Here is a 16127-nt window from a genome sequence, read left to right on the forward strand (position 1 = left end):
GCTACTGCTTTTCTACTGCTACTGAGCGCTGATTGGTTAGCATTACTGCTACTGAGCACTGATTGGTTAGCATTGCTGCTACTGAGCGCTGATTGGTTAGCATTACTGATACTGAGCGCTGATTGGTTGGCGAGCGGAACAGCTCATTGGCCGTTCGCGCTCACTGACGTCATGAACGTACATGAGGCGCTGTTTTAAACTCCTATAACTCGAGTTTTAAAAGCTCTTAAAAATATAACAGCAGTGTTAAGATGTTTTATGCTGTTCTGTGTTCAGGAAATGATTGTAATCTTTTACATTAAAAATGTTTCAGCATTTATAAACTATGATTTTGCTCAAATGCTCCATATCAACCCATTCATTTTGGACTCGCTCGGGAGCGCCCTCTAGCGTCTGAGAGATGAACTATCTCTGTCTGTCTCTCTCTCTCTCTCTCTGCCTCTCTGTGTCTCTTTCTCTCTCTCTCGCTCTCTCTGACATAGCGGGAGGAACCGGAAGTGAACCGGCTCTGCTAGAAGTTTCTAGGCGGAGCGGAGCGGCTGGTCTTTACCCAGAGTGCAGCGCGGCTCCCCGCTCCTCTCTCGGCTCCATCATGTCTGCGCTGGACGGTCCGCTCAATGTTCTCGGTCAGAGAACCACCGGAGAGTCCGTCCGGACTCAGAACGGTCAGTTCTCCCCGCCCGGGACGCAGGAGAGCCTCCTGCCGCTCTCCGGACTAAAACTCCGGCGACGCGATTCGAAACCAGCGCCGTTTATCCGCCGCTGCTAATGCTAACCGCTAACACCGCTCACTCCGGCACGCGCCGCTGTCCGTTCCACCTTAACTGGCGCGGCCGTTACACTGAGGCTGCGCGGTCCGCTTCAGGCGCCTGAATGGAACCGCAGCACCATTTAAGGTGGAACGGGAGGTTCGAGAAAGAAGCTAACCGCTAACTGCCGCCTCGTCATTCCGGGTCCACGTGCGGATGAAATCCGCTCAGAATCGCCTTCAGCCGCCGTTATTACCGCTGTAATCCGCGTTTATCCGCTTTAACGGGGCCGTTAATGTCCGTCACACGCGTTTCTCGGCCTCGCCGCTGCCCTGTGTGCTGGGTGCGGGGCTCCGTTATTTCTGCTGGCGCCGTTAGCCGGGCGGCTAGTGTCGTTAGCCTGTTGTCTCCTGTTATTAACGGTGTTCAGTAAATAATGAAGGATTAAACTTCAGCCCTCCGGTCGAGTTTCGGTCCGCCAGGGTTGCACAGTGTAAAACCTTAGTTTGTGGATGTTTACCGCGTTATTTCTGCCTGTTATCACACTGAGAGAGCAGAGGTGCTGCCCCCTGCAGACGGGCCGGTAACAACGCCTTAAACGGTTCGCTGTGTGCTGTGGTTAATCTGATTTAATCGGGCTCAGATCTGGACTGGACAGGGTTCTGTAAAGTACTAAAGGGGTTCTTTGACTCCATCCATCTGCAGCACGTTGTCCATCTATCCGAACAACCCTTTAATCATGCAAAGGGTTCTTTGAGTGTTCATGATACCAAATAGAACCATTTCTGTTACTAAAGAACCCTTGAAGAACCATCTTTTCTAACAGTGTGGGAAAGAAAAGAGGAGGTGACTCGTTGTGAAGTGAGAAATTTGTGTTCACAGCAGCTTTACATGCAGCAGAAAGCGTCAGTGAATAATATAAACAGAAAAGTTAAAGCTGAGAGTTTAGATAAGGTCCAATTCTGTGTAATGTTGGCGTCTGAAGATTCAGAGCCAAATACAGCAGGTATACAGATGTTAAATATTATGTGTAATGCATTTCAGTAGTTTGAAGACCACTGTTTGCAGTCAGCACCAATCAGCAAACCACTCCATCACCCCTCCTGACGTCCAGCTCTTCTGTTATCAGTTAACTGTGCCGCAACACGATTAACAGTAGAGCTGAAAGATCAATCGGTTTTATATCAAGAGTGCAAATGTGCAAATCTTAAAAGCTGCAAATCTTTTATTATATAATACATCAACAGTGTCGTAGATGAGCTGGACCAATCAGAAGCAACAAAACACGCATGTTCTGTATTTGTGACATCACAACCGTCACAACTAGCTGGTCGTCTGACCCACTCAGTGTTCGAGCTTCGTGCCAGTAAAAGTGGATATTCTGGTCTCGGCCAAACACAAGCCTGGAATTAATTTATAGAAAATGGCATTTAAATCACAATATTGGTCAGAAAAATTGCGATTAGATATTTTCCCCAAATCGTTCAGCCCAAATTAACAGGCATCAGTTTTCATTAGCAGTTTTTTAATACACTAAATGTGAATCTAATCTAATTGAGTCTGTTTGTTCAAAGGCATTTTTATACTGAAGCAATTCTTTAAAAACTTATTCATAGTTTTGATGGCTTTATTAATGTTATAAAGTGAGGAAAATGTTAAAAGACAAACACATCAATAAACATGTAAACTTGTGGCTGATGGTGTGTGTTTGGAGAGAAAAGTCCATTCCACTTTTCATGTGTATCTGTTCGTTTGGAGTGTGAATGTTTTGTATTTAGCGTTTGTTGTTTTCATATATTTATCGTTCAAGTAATCCAGATGTTTTGTCATTAAATATCAGTTTTAAATATTTGTAAGCGGTTGTCAGTCAGTATGACTCTGATATGATTGTGCATCGTTAGTTAATTATAATAGAGATATAATGGTTAGAAGATCAGCCGAGCCCCTGTCTGTCATTCCTCACCTTTACAAAGACTTTCTCCTGATCTCTCCATCCTGCTCTCTTTTCCACAGTCATGGCTGCGGCCTCCATCGCCAACATCGTCAAGAGCTCCCTCGGCCCCGTAGGACTCGACAAGATGTTGGTGGACGACATTGGTGTAAGTGCAGCAGCGTTCAGCTCCTGTTCGGTTAGGCTTTACTGGATGGACCTGCCTGTTTTAACAGTAGAAACCAAAAGCATGAAGGCTGTGAAGGGAGACTCAGTGCAAACGGTAACGTTTATGTTGTACTTTAGGACGTGACCATCACGAACGACGGGGCCACCATCCTGAAGCTGCTGGAGGTGGAACATCCTGCGGCTAAAGTCCTCTGCGAGCTGGCAGACCTGCAGGATAAGGAAGTCGGAGATGGAACCACATCTGTAGTAAGATGCCTCTTCAGTCGTCTCTCCTTCTGATGTAGTCGTTGAGTTTCTCACGCAGCTGTGGGGGTCTGTTTATTTCTGCACACATTCATTCAGCAGGTGACCTACAACATGTGCACACAGTAGGAGGTAAACCAGGACAGAACACTCGCAGAGATTTGACCAACAAAATGGACTGTTCGCTTTTTCCCTCTTACTCCAAATGTAACTGATCAGCCAGAACTTGTTTTGGTGTCTGAAGTGTTTGCGCCTAGTTTTACTCTGGAGCTGCGAGGCTATTGGAATAGAAGTTAGCGTTAGCATTGTAGCTTCAGCTCATAAGCAAAGAACTGAACTTGTCCCAGGTGATTAATCACATTTAGAGTAAGGGGTGGGTTTTCTGATAAAACTATAAATAAAATGAAAACAGTGGAATCGACTTTAAACCTCACTCAGATAGTCTCCTTTCCAGACTACCGTTCTTCATTTATTCATGTAGCTCTCAGACTTATTCAAACAGAATTAATTGGCTGTTTTGGGGTGATAATATAAAGCCCAGTCTCATCTCACCCCTCACCCCTACCCCTTAGCCCTACCCCTCTGTTTTGCATGTTCAGGTCTGGGGTAGGGTGTCCCGATTCTTGTTGAGATAGAGGGGCAGGGCGACGTGTTAGAGACTCCAAACAGAGAGTTATGAGAAAAAAAGAAAACCCGGCAAGATGGAGCACAAGCAACCGAAGAAACACACAAATGTGAGAATTGTCTTAGTTAAAAATCACAGTGACCACTGTATGATCTGTTTAATGTCGTTTCAGTGTATTCTGGTTCTTTTTTCATAACAAGCATAAAAATCACTAGTAGTATGCTAATGTCTCAGTAGCTAGCTAAATTTAATTTCTTCTTTTTACCCCTACCCCTTGTTTTCGAGTGTCACCTTCCGCCTTGAAACTGAGTTATAAGGGGTAGTGGTTGAAATCTTCCCTCTGAAATGGGACCCTCAAATAAAAAGAGCATCACTTCATTAACAGCTACCAGCGCTGCTCTGTAGGCGACCCTGCCAGTCTGCAGTGACAGCAGAGGAGGGTAAAGTTCAGCTCCTCACTGCTGGGCTTTAGTTACATTTAGGGCATCATACGCCTTCAAAGGGGCAATTATTTATTATCACCCACCCCTAATTCTTCAGTGATGTGATGCTGAAGTCAGATATTCACCAGCTAATGGAGCAGCAGTCACATTCTGGCACTTCAGGCGTCAGAACTGCTGGACTATTTAAGGTGGAACAGGAAAGTTAGCCAGCTACCGAGACATTAGCACTACTATTATTTTTATGCTTATAAGAAAAAGGAACATAGACACTGAAACGACATTAAACTAAGAAAATACAGTGGTTATCGTGATTTTTAACAAAGAAAATTCTCACATTTGTGTGTTTCTTTGGTCTCTTGTTCAGCCGTCTTGGAAGTTTTTCTTTTTTTTCATATCTCTCTGTTTGGAGTCTCTGAAAAACCTCTGTTTGGAGGGTCATGTAGCCCCATCACTTCACCCTCCCCCTCCATCTCAACATGAATCAGGACACCCTACCCCTAGACGCGAATGCCCAAAACAGAGGAGTAAGAGGTAGGGGTGAGGAGTGAAATAGGATTGGTCCTTAGGGGTGGGTGATGATAAATAATTGCCCCCTCTTTGAAGTCATATGATGCCCTAAATGTAACTAAAGCCCAGCAGTGAGGAGCTGAACTTTACCCTCCTCTGCTGTCACTGCAGACTGGCAGGGTCGCCTACAGAGCAGCGCTGGTAGCTGTTAATGAAGTGATGCTCTTTTTATTTGAGGGTCTCATTTCGTAGAGGATTTCAACCACAACCTCAGTAACTCAGTTCCAAGGGGCAACACTCAAACAAGGGGTGGGGTAAGAGAGATGGGACTGGGCCTGAGTGTGTCCTGTTTTAGTACCACCCTCCTGCTCCTGATCAGGGTGTGTGGCTATGCTAACAGGATAGAGCAACTCTGTCAGAGTCTGAAGGGTCTGCAGTCTCTCCTGCAGCCTCTATATGAACTGATAGTACAGTACGAACACAGCGCTGGTCAGTTTGCTCTCGAATGTCCTCAGCCTTCGTTTTAATCCTGTATTTCCTGTTTCGTTCAGGTGATCATCGCCGCGGAGCTGCTGAAGAGTGCAGACGAGCTGGTGAAGCAGAAGATCCACCCCACCTCCATCATCAGCGGATACAGGCTCGCCTGCAAGTAAGAGACGCCCGCCGTCAGCACGTTTGGAGCTTTATTAAGAACAGAGATGCATTCTTTCTTTCTCAAGTCAGACTCTGTCTTTCTTTATTATTATAAGCATGTGTTGAGTGAGGAATGAGGTAGAGTTGTTTTGGAAAACGGTGCTACATAGGGTGGATATTGTGAACAGCGTTTCCCGATGTTTTGAAATAAGAATCTGAGATAATATGTAAACAGTGTAAGGTCATTGTTTTAGTCACAAAAAGCAGCACATTAACATACAGTACTGTATAAAAGCACCAGAGCACATCAATTAAAGCCATTTATCTTGGTAAAAAGTGTTTTTGCTGGTAAAAATTTGTCATTGCAAGAAATACAAATACTTATAAATACAGTGAAAAGAAACTGTAGTAAAAAGTAAGAATTTCTTATTTGGATAAAAGTAGTCCTGAGGTTTTCAGAACAGTTTGGCTCCAGATTTCTCTCTGAGGTGCATGGATTTTTGAAAGTCCATCACCTGATTCAACATAATGAAGGATTAATTAATCAAACGAAGTTTTGAAAGATAACTATAAATAATATTGGCCTTTTTTGAAGAGAGGTTTGCAAATGGTTAAATAAACACAGTAACATCAGTAAAATCACAACCTGTTCTATCATTGTTTGTATGTATTTCAATGTTGGTGTTTTCTGAGCAAAGAAACGGTAACACTTCATTTGGATGGTTCACTGTAGATGCTTTGTAAATGCTCTGTCTGTCTGTAAGTAACAGTCTAAATGTTCAGTGTGAAAGAGTTTATGAAATCTATCCCGAACCTTAATCTCAAAGCAAAACATAGATCTACGAATCCTAACCATAATGTTGATCATCAACTGAACATCCCCAGAAGGTGTGATAATGATTTAAGTATCTGTAGAGCATCTAAAGGGGACCATCCAAATAAAGAAACACCGACTCCCCAGATAAACGGCTTCTGATTTAATTCTGATTTCTGATTTTCTCAGTTGTGTAACTGTTGTACTACTGTATATTCACTTATTCATGAAGTTATAAGGAGTGTTTCAGCTCTAACTCCTTTTTAAATGAGGCACAACACATAGCAGCCAATCAGAACAGAGCTCATTTACATACATTGTTCTTAAAGGCACCGTATCAAACACAGGCTGTTTGATTCTAGTGGGTAAAGAGCATTTGGAGAGTGTTAATCGACTGTTTTTAGTACATAAAACCATGTGAATTTGATGAGGGGGCTTTCAGTTTGTCCTGTTTGTTTACCTCTTTCTTTCTTTTCTCATTTTTTCCCCATTTTCAGGGAAGCAGTGCGCTACATCAATGAGAATCTGACCATCGGCACAGATGATCTGGGCAGAGAGTGCTTGGTGAACGCTGCTAAAACCTCCATGTCCTCCAAAATCATCGGAGTGTATCCTTAATTTCTTCATTTTTAATATATATTTCATTTTAATATATATATATATTCATATATGGAGTATGTTTGCAAAGGCGTGTGGGGTGTGTGTGTGTGTAAAATTGTGTAAAATCTGGCTTTAGAGCTGCACCTGTTCTGGTGCCTGTTCTGGTGCCTGTTCTGGTGCCTGTCCGCTGTTGGGCCTTGACTTCTCGCCCCTCAGTGACGCCGACTTCTTCGCTAACATGGTGGTGGACGCTGCCCTGGCGGTGAAGTTTGTGGACGGTAAAGGAGTGGCTCGCTACCCCATCAACTCCGTAAACGTGCTGAAGGCTCACGGACGCAGCCAGAAGGAGAGCATTCTCGTCAACGGCTACGCGCTCAACTGCACCGTCGGCTCACAAGGTGTGTTCAGAGAGGAAGGAGATGTTTCATGTGCTCATTCTTCATTGTTTCCTCTGTAGTACCTGAATGATGGTGTGGATACACAAAGGAGTTCAGCTCCTGAGGGTTTTTACTAGGGCTGAACAACTTATGGACAATATTTAATAGCGATTTTTTTTGCCAAATGTTGTAATTGCAGTAAAAATGAAGTTAAAATGCAATTATTTTCTATAAATTTAGCCCCAGGCTTTTCTCTTTGCCTCTTTGTCCTTGAACTCCAGCGCATCTTTTGGGCTTGAGCCTCAAATGCTGAATCTATTCCAGACAGTCAGTTCATGAGTTCAGGGTCTTCTTATAACATGTTGAGCCAACTGTGAGTAAAGTAAAACATACTTAAATGTGCAGATTTTGCCATTAGGGGGGAAAAACACTTTCAAAGGGTGGTTTCAGTATAAATAAATAAAAAAAATATGATTAACCGTTCAGCCCTAGTTTGCGCCAACGCTTTAAGTCCCCACTGTTCTAACCGCAGCACATTAGCTACATAGCAGCAACTGAATAATTTATTGTGGTTAGTGAATATTTCATAATGGTTCCCAAATATTATATAGTGGTTATTTGAGTAGTTCATAGTACTTACCGAAAAATTCATAGTGGTTTGCGGATAAATCAGTAGCCACGTTTACATGCAGCCTAATAATCTGTTACGTCCAGCTTATGTGTATCAGAACGTGACGTCTTCCTCTCGGCCTTCTTTAATAAGGACATGTGAAGGACGTTTTCCTGAGTCTGACATCATTTTAAAGCATTTATAAACACAAGCACTGCTCACTGCTGCTCATCTCACTCTGACTGGACTCACGTGATGTTCGCTGTCATGGTAACATCTACACTAAGCGGTTCTCTACGCATGCGCGTCATTTTGGATCTGATTACTTGTAGTGAGCATGTAAACGGAGATTTTCATCAGATTGTTGAGTAGATTGAGAATAAACACCTCAGTCTTAATTTACAGTCTTTGCATGTAAACACAGCCACTGTAGTTGTTGACTAATTATGGAGTAGTTACTGAATAATCAGCCTTACCATAAAAGAATCCCACCCACCGATGATTCACACAGTTTCTGAAGCTGAATCTTCCGTGTACGGTTGAGATATTGTGTGTCTTTCTGTGTGTGTATGTGTTGAGGTCTGGGGAGTTGTGTGGGTGGCGGCCTGACCAAAGTCATCTCTAATAGACTTGATTATGTAGTTTCTGATTGACACACAGTTTCCCATAAACATGGACAGAGGCAGGTCACGTGGCTAAAAGCAGCAGCTGCCTTTCTGAAGCTGAGTTTTGTCTGTTCTTTGTCAGGAATGACGAAACGTGTTCAGAACGCCAAGATCGCCTGTCTGGACTTCAGCCTTCAGAAGACCAAGATGAAGCTGGGAGTGCAGGTCGTCATCAGTGACCCAGAGAAGCTGGACCAGATCAGACAGAGGTTTGACCGCTGATCTTTCTCACACAGACAGGACTGTCCATGGTCCCATTTCTGTTGCTGCCATACTGACTGTAGTGTGTGTGGGTCAGTGGAGGGAGCCGAGAGTTGGAGTTCAGCACGGTTTGGTGATTTTCTGCTCAAACACACAAAGTAAACCTGGTAATTAACTGATGAATCAGGTGAGTTTGAGCAGGAAAATCACCAAACTGCAGGAATTCGGCCCCTCTGGGCTGGAGTTCCCCACTCAGTACAGCCCGTCACGCAGAACTGCCTGTGATCCCATTTCTATTGCTGCCACACTGACTGTAGTGTGTGTAGTTATACGCGTGGGATAAATGAAGGTGAACCCAAAGCCTTTTACTCAGATACACACGCTCTGGTGTTTCTGATGTGTCTTTGGGTCGTACACTGTTTCTCAATGTCATGCTGTCATACGGTATCATCTCTGATGGCGCTACAGCAAAATTCACCAAAGCTTGCTTTGCTAATACTGCCATGTTAAAGATCACACCTTGAACTGACTTAAAAAAGCAGCGTATTTACAGTTGCAAATGTTTTTGAGCAGCTCTGGTCACATAACATGTTTTCTGGATGTTGAAGTGAAAATAACACACATTTTCTACAGAGAGGACACTTAAATATCACAGTTTACTACACATTTTTCAATTTTTTTATTTTTCTGTTTTAATATATTAGAAATACAATAAAACAAATTATTAAATGTGCTGTATTAAGCCTTGGTACCTGTAAGTCAATGTTTCTCTTAAACGTTTTAAATATCCCTGTTATTTACACTACGGTAGAAATGGGTGGACGCACCTCTTGTCATCGTCACTGTGGCCTTTTATACTGAACAAGTGCAGCACAAATTTTTAGCCAAAATTCTGCAAAATACATTCATGCTGTTTGCCATCTTGGCACATAGTCTGTTTCCAGTGACCCGCACTAATATTAACTCTGTAGAGCTGTGCTTTTCAGCCAGTGGGGTGTGGTGGCGCTGCTTGGAGAGTGTTGACACTCATTCATTCATTCATTCATTTATTTATTCGTTTACTGGTGTAATGTCACTGCAATATAAAGAGCCAGCAGCTTTTAACAGGTTTAATTTTTGCCAAAATAAAGATCAAAAATACCTGACTGTGTAGGTTGAGCTCAGTGATGGTCTGGCAAAATGGATGTTTGATGTAATTGTCATAGCTAACTAGATATGGTCATATTTTCAGTGCAGGTCTCTTTTTGATCATATAGAGTTTATCAATCATAGACAAAAGGCTGCAAACAGAAAATTGTGATATTTGCGTTTGAAACTATGCGGCAGGTAAACTTTCTTGTGGGCCGTGAAAGCTTCATGATTGTTTCATGATGGTTGTGTGAGCCACAGATACCTTAAGGGAAGCCCTGTTCTAGACGATTCGGTGCTGTTTATTCATTCGTTTATTCGGTTTGTTCATCCTGGTGTTGAATTTTGTGTCTCAGGGAGTCGGACATCACTAAGGAGCGCATCCAGAAGATCTTGGCTTCAGGGGCGAATGTTGTCCTGACGACAGGTGGGATTGACGACATGTGTCTGAAGTACTTTGTGGATGTGGGAGCCATGGCCGTACGCCGCGTGCTCAAGAGGGACCTCAAACGCATCGCCAAGGCGACCGGCGGTAAGCCTCGTTATTTATCTGTGTAGGTCAGTAGAGGGAGCTGAGAGTCGGAGTCCAGCAGGGTTTGGTGATTTCCTGCTCAAACACAACGAGAAACCTGGGTATTTACTGATGAATCACCAAACTGCAGGAACTGCCTGTGATCCCATTTCTATTGCTGCCACACTGACTGTGGTGTGTGTAGTTATACGCGTGGGATAAACGAAGGTCAACCCAAAGCCTTTGACTCAGATACACATACTGTAGTGTTTCTGATGCCTCTTTGGGTCGTACACAGAAAATGCTGTACATCACTAATGTTTAGCTATATTGGTGTTTCGCCTTTCGTTCGTATTTTTTTTCCTCTGTTTTTGGCAGAAAATTTTGACTGTCAGCTTATGTAGATCTAGACTTCCACAGATTTGGTTGATTTAGTGGTCGTCTGTTTCCAGAGTGATTTCAGTCTTGCCTTGGACTTTAACCAGTAATTATGCTGATTCTACTGGATGCCTGTTGAGGAGCCCATATTGCTTCCACCATAGAAGAAATGTTCTCATTGTAAGAAACTGTCCAAATGGAGGAGTTAATATGTTTCCTGTGTATTTTGTCCTTCTGCAGCCACCATCTGCCCGTCTCTATCGAACCTGGAGGGTGAGGAGACGTTTGAGGCGGCCATGCTGGGCCAAGCCGAGGAGGTTGTTCAGGAGAGAGTGTGTGACGACGAACTCATCCTCGTCAAGAAGTAGGAGCAGCACCTTTACCTACATTATTTTTATTCACATAGCTTTACTTCACCTTTACCTGTATTACATTGTTATACACTTCATTGTGAATCGAGGATGTTATTTTTACTGTATAGAACAGTTATATATTTTGATTGTAGGCAAATTTTAACATGTAGTTGAATTTGAAGTTATAAGGCACTAGACGGCCAATCAGAACAGAGCTAATTTACATGTCAGTCACAGTAACAAAAACTATGTTTTAATCAATTGTAAAGGATAATGAAAAGTGGTGTAATGGTTAAAAATGAAATAAAGATGCAGTATGTTTACCTGCACTGTACTGTAGGCACCTGTTGGCCTTCAGCTGAAATCAAAATATTATCTTTACAATTTTAACATGTAGCTAAATTTCAAGTTATAAGGCACTGGACGGCCAATCAGAACAGGGCTAATTTACATGTCAGTCACAGTATTTCCAAAAAAAAGTTCTAATTTGTTTTAAAGGATAAAGAAACGTGGGCTAACGGTTTAAAAACAAGACAGTTACGCATGTTTGTTTTACCTGCGATGTACTGTCGGTGCATGTTGGCTTTCAGCTAAACTCAAAACATTATCTGTACTCTGAGTTATGTAATATTGTGACCAAGCTGAGTTATACAGTGATATAAAATACATAAAGTAGCATCAGAGTAGTTACATTTAGAAATAAGCACATTAGGATTGAGCTCAGATCAAAGAATTACCTACATTGTGTTGCATCTACTTTTGCATGTTAAAATCTAAGGTAAACTAAAGTGTAAAACAGTTTGGAGGGTTATCAAAGAAGATATCTAGATCATGTTCGTCTCTAAGTGTATGGGTACTCAAACACAAACTCTTCCTTTTCTGCCTTCTCTTTTTCCCTATCTCAGTACGAAGGCACGTACGTCTGCCTCCATAATCCTGCGGGGAGCGAATGATTTCATGTGTGATGAGATGGAGCGCTCGCTGCATGACGCCCTCTGTGTGGTGAAGAGGGTCCTGGAGTCAAAGTCAGTAGTTCCAGGAGGGGGCGCTGTGGAGGCAGCTCTGTCCATCTACCTGGAGAACTACGCCACCAGCATGGTGAGAGTTCTTACTCTTCATTGTTTGTGGTGTTTGAACTCCCATTTAATTTGCTGCAGTGCCGGTGAGGTGGCGTGTGCAGTTATACGCGTGGGAGAAAGTAAACTGGTCTAGAGCAGTAAAGGAGGCGGCTACGCTGAGGGCTGAACCCACTCTGCTTATGACAAACACATACGCCTGTCCTGCTCTCCCTAAAGCATGTCAGCACCTTCTTATGTGGCGTTATTTAGGAACAAGAAGCTGTGAGTTGGCAGCAGGTGTGCCCAGTTGTTTCCCCGGTGAGCTGCAGGTTTTCATGCCAAACAAGCTGGAGAACACCTGGTTCCACTTGTTAACTCAGTTGGCCTGTAGTTGGTCTTGTAACAGTTGATCAGATGTGCAAAGCTGCTGCCACACCAGTCCTTTTGGAGAAGACTGGGCACTTTTATCTTAAGGGACCCATTTAGTCATAGCATCTCCAAATTTCACCGCTTTTCAGTTGTTTTGCTACAATTCAGTCGTTTTTGTGAATATACTTAATGCACAAATATGACTGCAGGAGTAATTTGCACAGCAATAGAAGAAAAAAAATGCTTGGTTTATTGTATTAACAGCCCAGTTTTGCTTTGTCATTAATATAAGCTCATATTTTATTACTTTATTAAATATTACTGTAATCTGTTCTGATGTACACATTGGTGCCTGAATTGCTGTACCCCTAGTCTGCATGTGGTTCCCACTGCAGGAATAAACCCCCCCACTAATTAATACGCAGATCAGTGCATATTAAAGTTCTGCATGATTTTGTATAAAGACTGAAATTAAGGCTCCCGAATGGCTCAACGGTCTAAGTGTTGACCCCATTATTAGGAGATCGCGAGTTCGATCCCTTGTGATGCTACAGCCATCCATGGCCGGGAGTCCAAGAGAGCACAGTTGGCCTCGCTCTCTCTGGGTGGGTGGGATGCCCCCCCAACCCCCCATCACTTAGTGCAGTGTAAGTCAGCGCAGGTGTTTCTTTGCTTATGTAACAGAACTTGTGTGAGCGGCAGTTCAAAAGATGCGGTGGCTCTTTACAAGTCTCTGAGGAAGCCTGTGTTTGCCTTCGCCCTCCTAGCGCTGGTGGTATCGTGTAACTGGGGGAGCCCTAACTAGTGGGTGAAGTTGTCTGGGACTAAACTGCAGAGAAAAATGGGGAAAAATCAAAGATTGAAATTAATGTACAATCTGTTCTCATGAGATGATGTGAATATTGTGTGCAGGGTTCTCGGGAGCAGCTGGCTATTGCGGAGTTTGCTCGCTCGCTGTTGGTCATCCCTAAGACGCTGGCGGTGAACGCTGCTCAGGACTCCACTGACCTGGTGGCCAAACTGAGGGCCTTCCACAATGAGGCTCAGGTCAACCCTGAGCGCAAAAACCTCAAGTGGTGAGTTGAAGATTCTCGTCAGTGATGCATTGTATTTTACTGTCTTACCAGAACCTGAACGACTGCATGTCTGAATGTGCTATTTTAAAATGGCACAGAAAGCAGTTCATTTGGACACATTTCTATGTGTCTCTCTCTAACTTAACATGTATTTGTTCAGTTCAGCCTCCATATTTTACAGATATTCAAGTAGTAAACTGAGCCGCTATGTAGACTCATCAAACCACATATATCAGTATATGACTGTAATCTGTGAGACAGTTCTGCTTCGGCGTGTTCTGTATGGATGAGTGTTTTGGACAGCATTGCTGTGCTGAAAGTTAAAGCATGCTACTTTGTTGGAATGTTTACTGTTTGAACATTTAATTTTAGAACAACAAAATCTGCCCATTTTGAATGTGACATGGTAACCCGACCCTGCATTGCTGTCATTTCTTCAGGGGCCCATATCATGGCAAATTAAATTCTCTTCTGTTATATAAATTAGTATGCTGTAGTTATTGTTGATCAAGTTTCAAAACATATATTATTCACTCTCAAGTCCATACGATCCCTATATGGAAACATTTTTAAATAAATAATTTTTTGTGATGTCATGAAAACCAATACAATTACACATTCACCTATTCAGCCTGTAGTAGTTTAGCTCCACCCAGTCACACTGGCTATCTAGTTGGAGTATTTTAGCCTGGACTGCATTTTGAGTGGCAATACAGGGCAGCCAGTCAGAACAGAGCTCACTTAAATATATCTCACTGTCACAAAAGCGGACTACTTAATGCTAAAGGATAAAGAGTGAATGGAAATCGGTCAAGTTAAAATGAATCATGACTGTTTTGGGGGAGTTACGACTGTCCTCAGGGGGAAAAACATAAAATGTTAGAAAAATGTAGGATATGGGCCTCACTGTACTGTATGATTATATAATCTGTCAGGCAGTTCAGTATTTTTCCAGGTTGATGTTTAGGATTGAGAGACTTGGACTTTTTAGACTTAAACAACACTGACATTATGAAGGTTAAACAGAAATAATGCCTTCATGTCTGTGTTGTAGGATCGGTTTGGACCTGGTGAACGGAAAGCCCAGAGACAACAAGCAGGCGGGGGTCTACGAGCCCACCATGGTCAAAACCAAAAGTCTGAAGTTCGCCACTGAAGCCGCCATCACCATCCTGCGCATCGACGACCTCATCAAACTCTTCCCTGAGCAGAAAGAAGGCGGCCCCTCTTACCAGGATGCTGTCCAGTCAGGCTCTCTGGAGCAGTAAACCCCACCTCCACTGAGTAGCTATTGGCTGGTTGTGTTGTCACTCTGCTCCGCTGTCTGTATTTATGAACAACCCAAAACAATAGCAGTTGTAGTGTAGACCATGCACTTTGCTCGTGTTACTTCTGTTTTTGCTACCACAGCAACAAGAGTCAGTGTTGCTAAGTGAACTGTAACTAATGATAATTTGTTATTGGTTTATTGGAAGGAAATAAACAGGAAAAGTTGTGTTTGAATTTTTGTCAATTTGTCACTCTCTTGTTCTCCACAGACACAGAATGTACAGATTTGTTGGGAAAAAGGATCCAGCTGTGGTCAAAAGTGAAAGAAAAGAACAGTAGAATACTTTTATTAGGAGTGGAGTCAAAGTTAACATTCATCATAATGCAATAAATATACACAACAGCACCTTTTTTAAGAGCAGATCACATTTCCAAGCAGTGAAAAACTCTTGAGCACCATTTCATCAAAAAAAGAACATAGAAAAAGCTCCCAAAATCTAGGCTGACTCTCAAATTGCTCCCTGCACCCTACATAGTGCACTATGTAGAAAAAAAAAAGCTTCCACACCCAAATAGTGTTATTTTTCCATTTTAAATTTGTCCAAAGCTGCACGACTCCCTGACTAAAATTGTTTAGCGCATTTTAGTGTAGAAGCCGTAGTTTAATTATGTATAGCAGGGGTCACGTGCAGCTCTTTCACTGCCCTGTTGTGGCTCCACAGCTGAATTAGATTTGTAGGTAAAAATAAAATAATCCTCCTTTACAGTAAAATAAAGCTCTGCTGGTCGTTCAACACAGTTTAACAGTAAATGATCTTAAACTCTGGAGTTAATGTAGAACTGCTAATTCACCCTTTAACCCTGAAGATCAGCGCAGACTGCTGGTCACCATAGCAGCACATATGACAATCTTGCCAAGCTAGTAAAGAGAAAGATTTTAGATGAACCTCAATAATTTGGAGACAAATTAACTAATTTGCATTTATAATCACTCCAGCTGGTTTCCTGATACATTTAATCTGCAACGAGAAGCTGACAAACACTATAAAGTCACAAAGCTGAAGTCGCTTCTCATTTGCCAACTTCTCGTCTGAATTTCCCTGTTCCACCTTAAATGGTGCCGCAGTTACATTCTGGCACCTCAGGCACCACTTAAGGTGGAACAGGGAAATTCAGACGAGAAACTGGTGAATGAGAAGCGACTTCAGCCTCGTAAAAAATTTAATGTTGAGAGACATTTTACAAGAAAATATTCTACTTTTGCGTAAAAGTTTCCTGCTGGAGATGTGAGAAAAGCAGAGGAAAGTAAGTCTGTTTTCGTTTATATTTTTAGCCTAAACTAGCACATACTGAGACATATTTACAGTCAAGTTGGTCAAATGGAGATAAAATGTTGTGG

General features: G+C 42.6%; 1 protein-coding gene and 1 non-coding gene across 2 annotated transcripts; both read left to right on the forward strand.

Annotated features, from left to right (window-relative positions):
• The first annotated feature begins 467 nt into the window (after positions 1–467).
• tcp1 (t-complex 1) lies at positions 468–14962 on the forward strand. The gene is made up of 12 exons (XM_036562157.1): positions 468–665; positions 2763–2848; positions 2986–3114; positions 5238–5335; positions 6631–6741; positions 6950–7131; positions 8468–8594; positions 10071–10246; positions 10844–10967; positions 11862–12054; positions 13296–13459; positions 14514–14962. Exons 1-12 carry the CDS (start codon positions 593–595, stop codon positions 14725–14727), a joined length of 1677 nt encoding a protein of 558 aa, XP_036418050.1. The 5' UTR covers positions 468–592; the 3' UTR covers positions 14728–14962.
• LOC118801795 lies at positions 5029–5165 on the forward strand. Its single transcript, XR_005006577.1, has one exon. It is a non-coding gene; the product is annotated as a small nucleolar RNA SNORA29 (small nucleolar RNA).
• Positions 14963–16127: the final 1165 nt, after the last annotated feature.

This window comes from Colossoma macropomum, unplaced genomic scaffold, assembly GCF_904425465.1.
Source record: "Colossoma macropomum unplaced genomic scaffold, Colossoma_macropomum, whole genome shotgun sequence".
Classification (NCBI taxonomy): domain Eukaryota; kingdom Metazoa; phylum Chordata; class Actinopteri; order Characiformes; family Serrasalmidae; genus Colossoma; species Colossoma macropomum.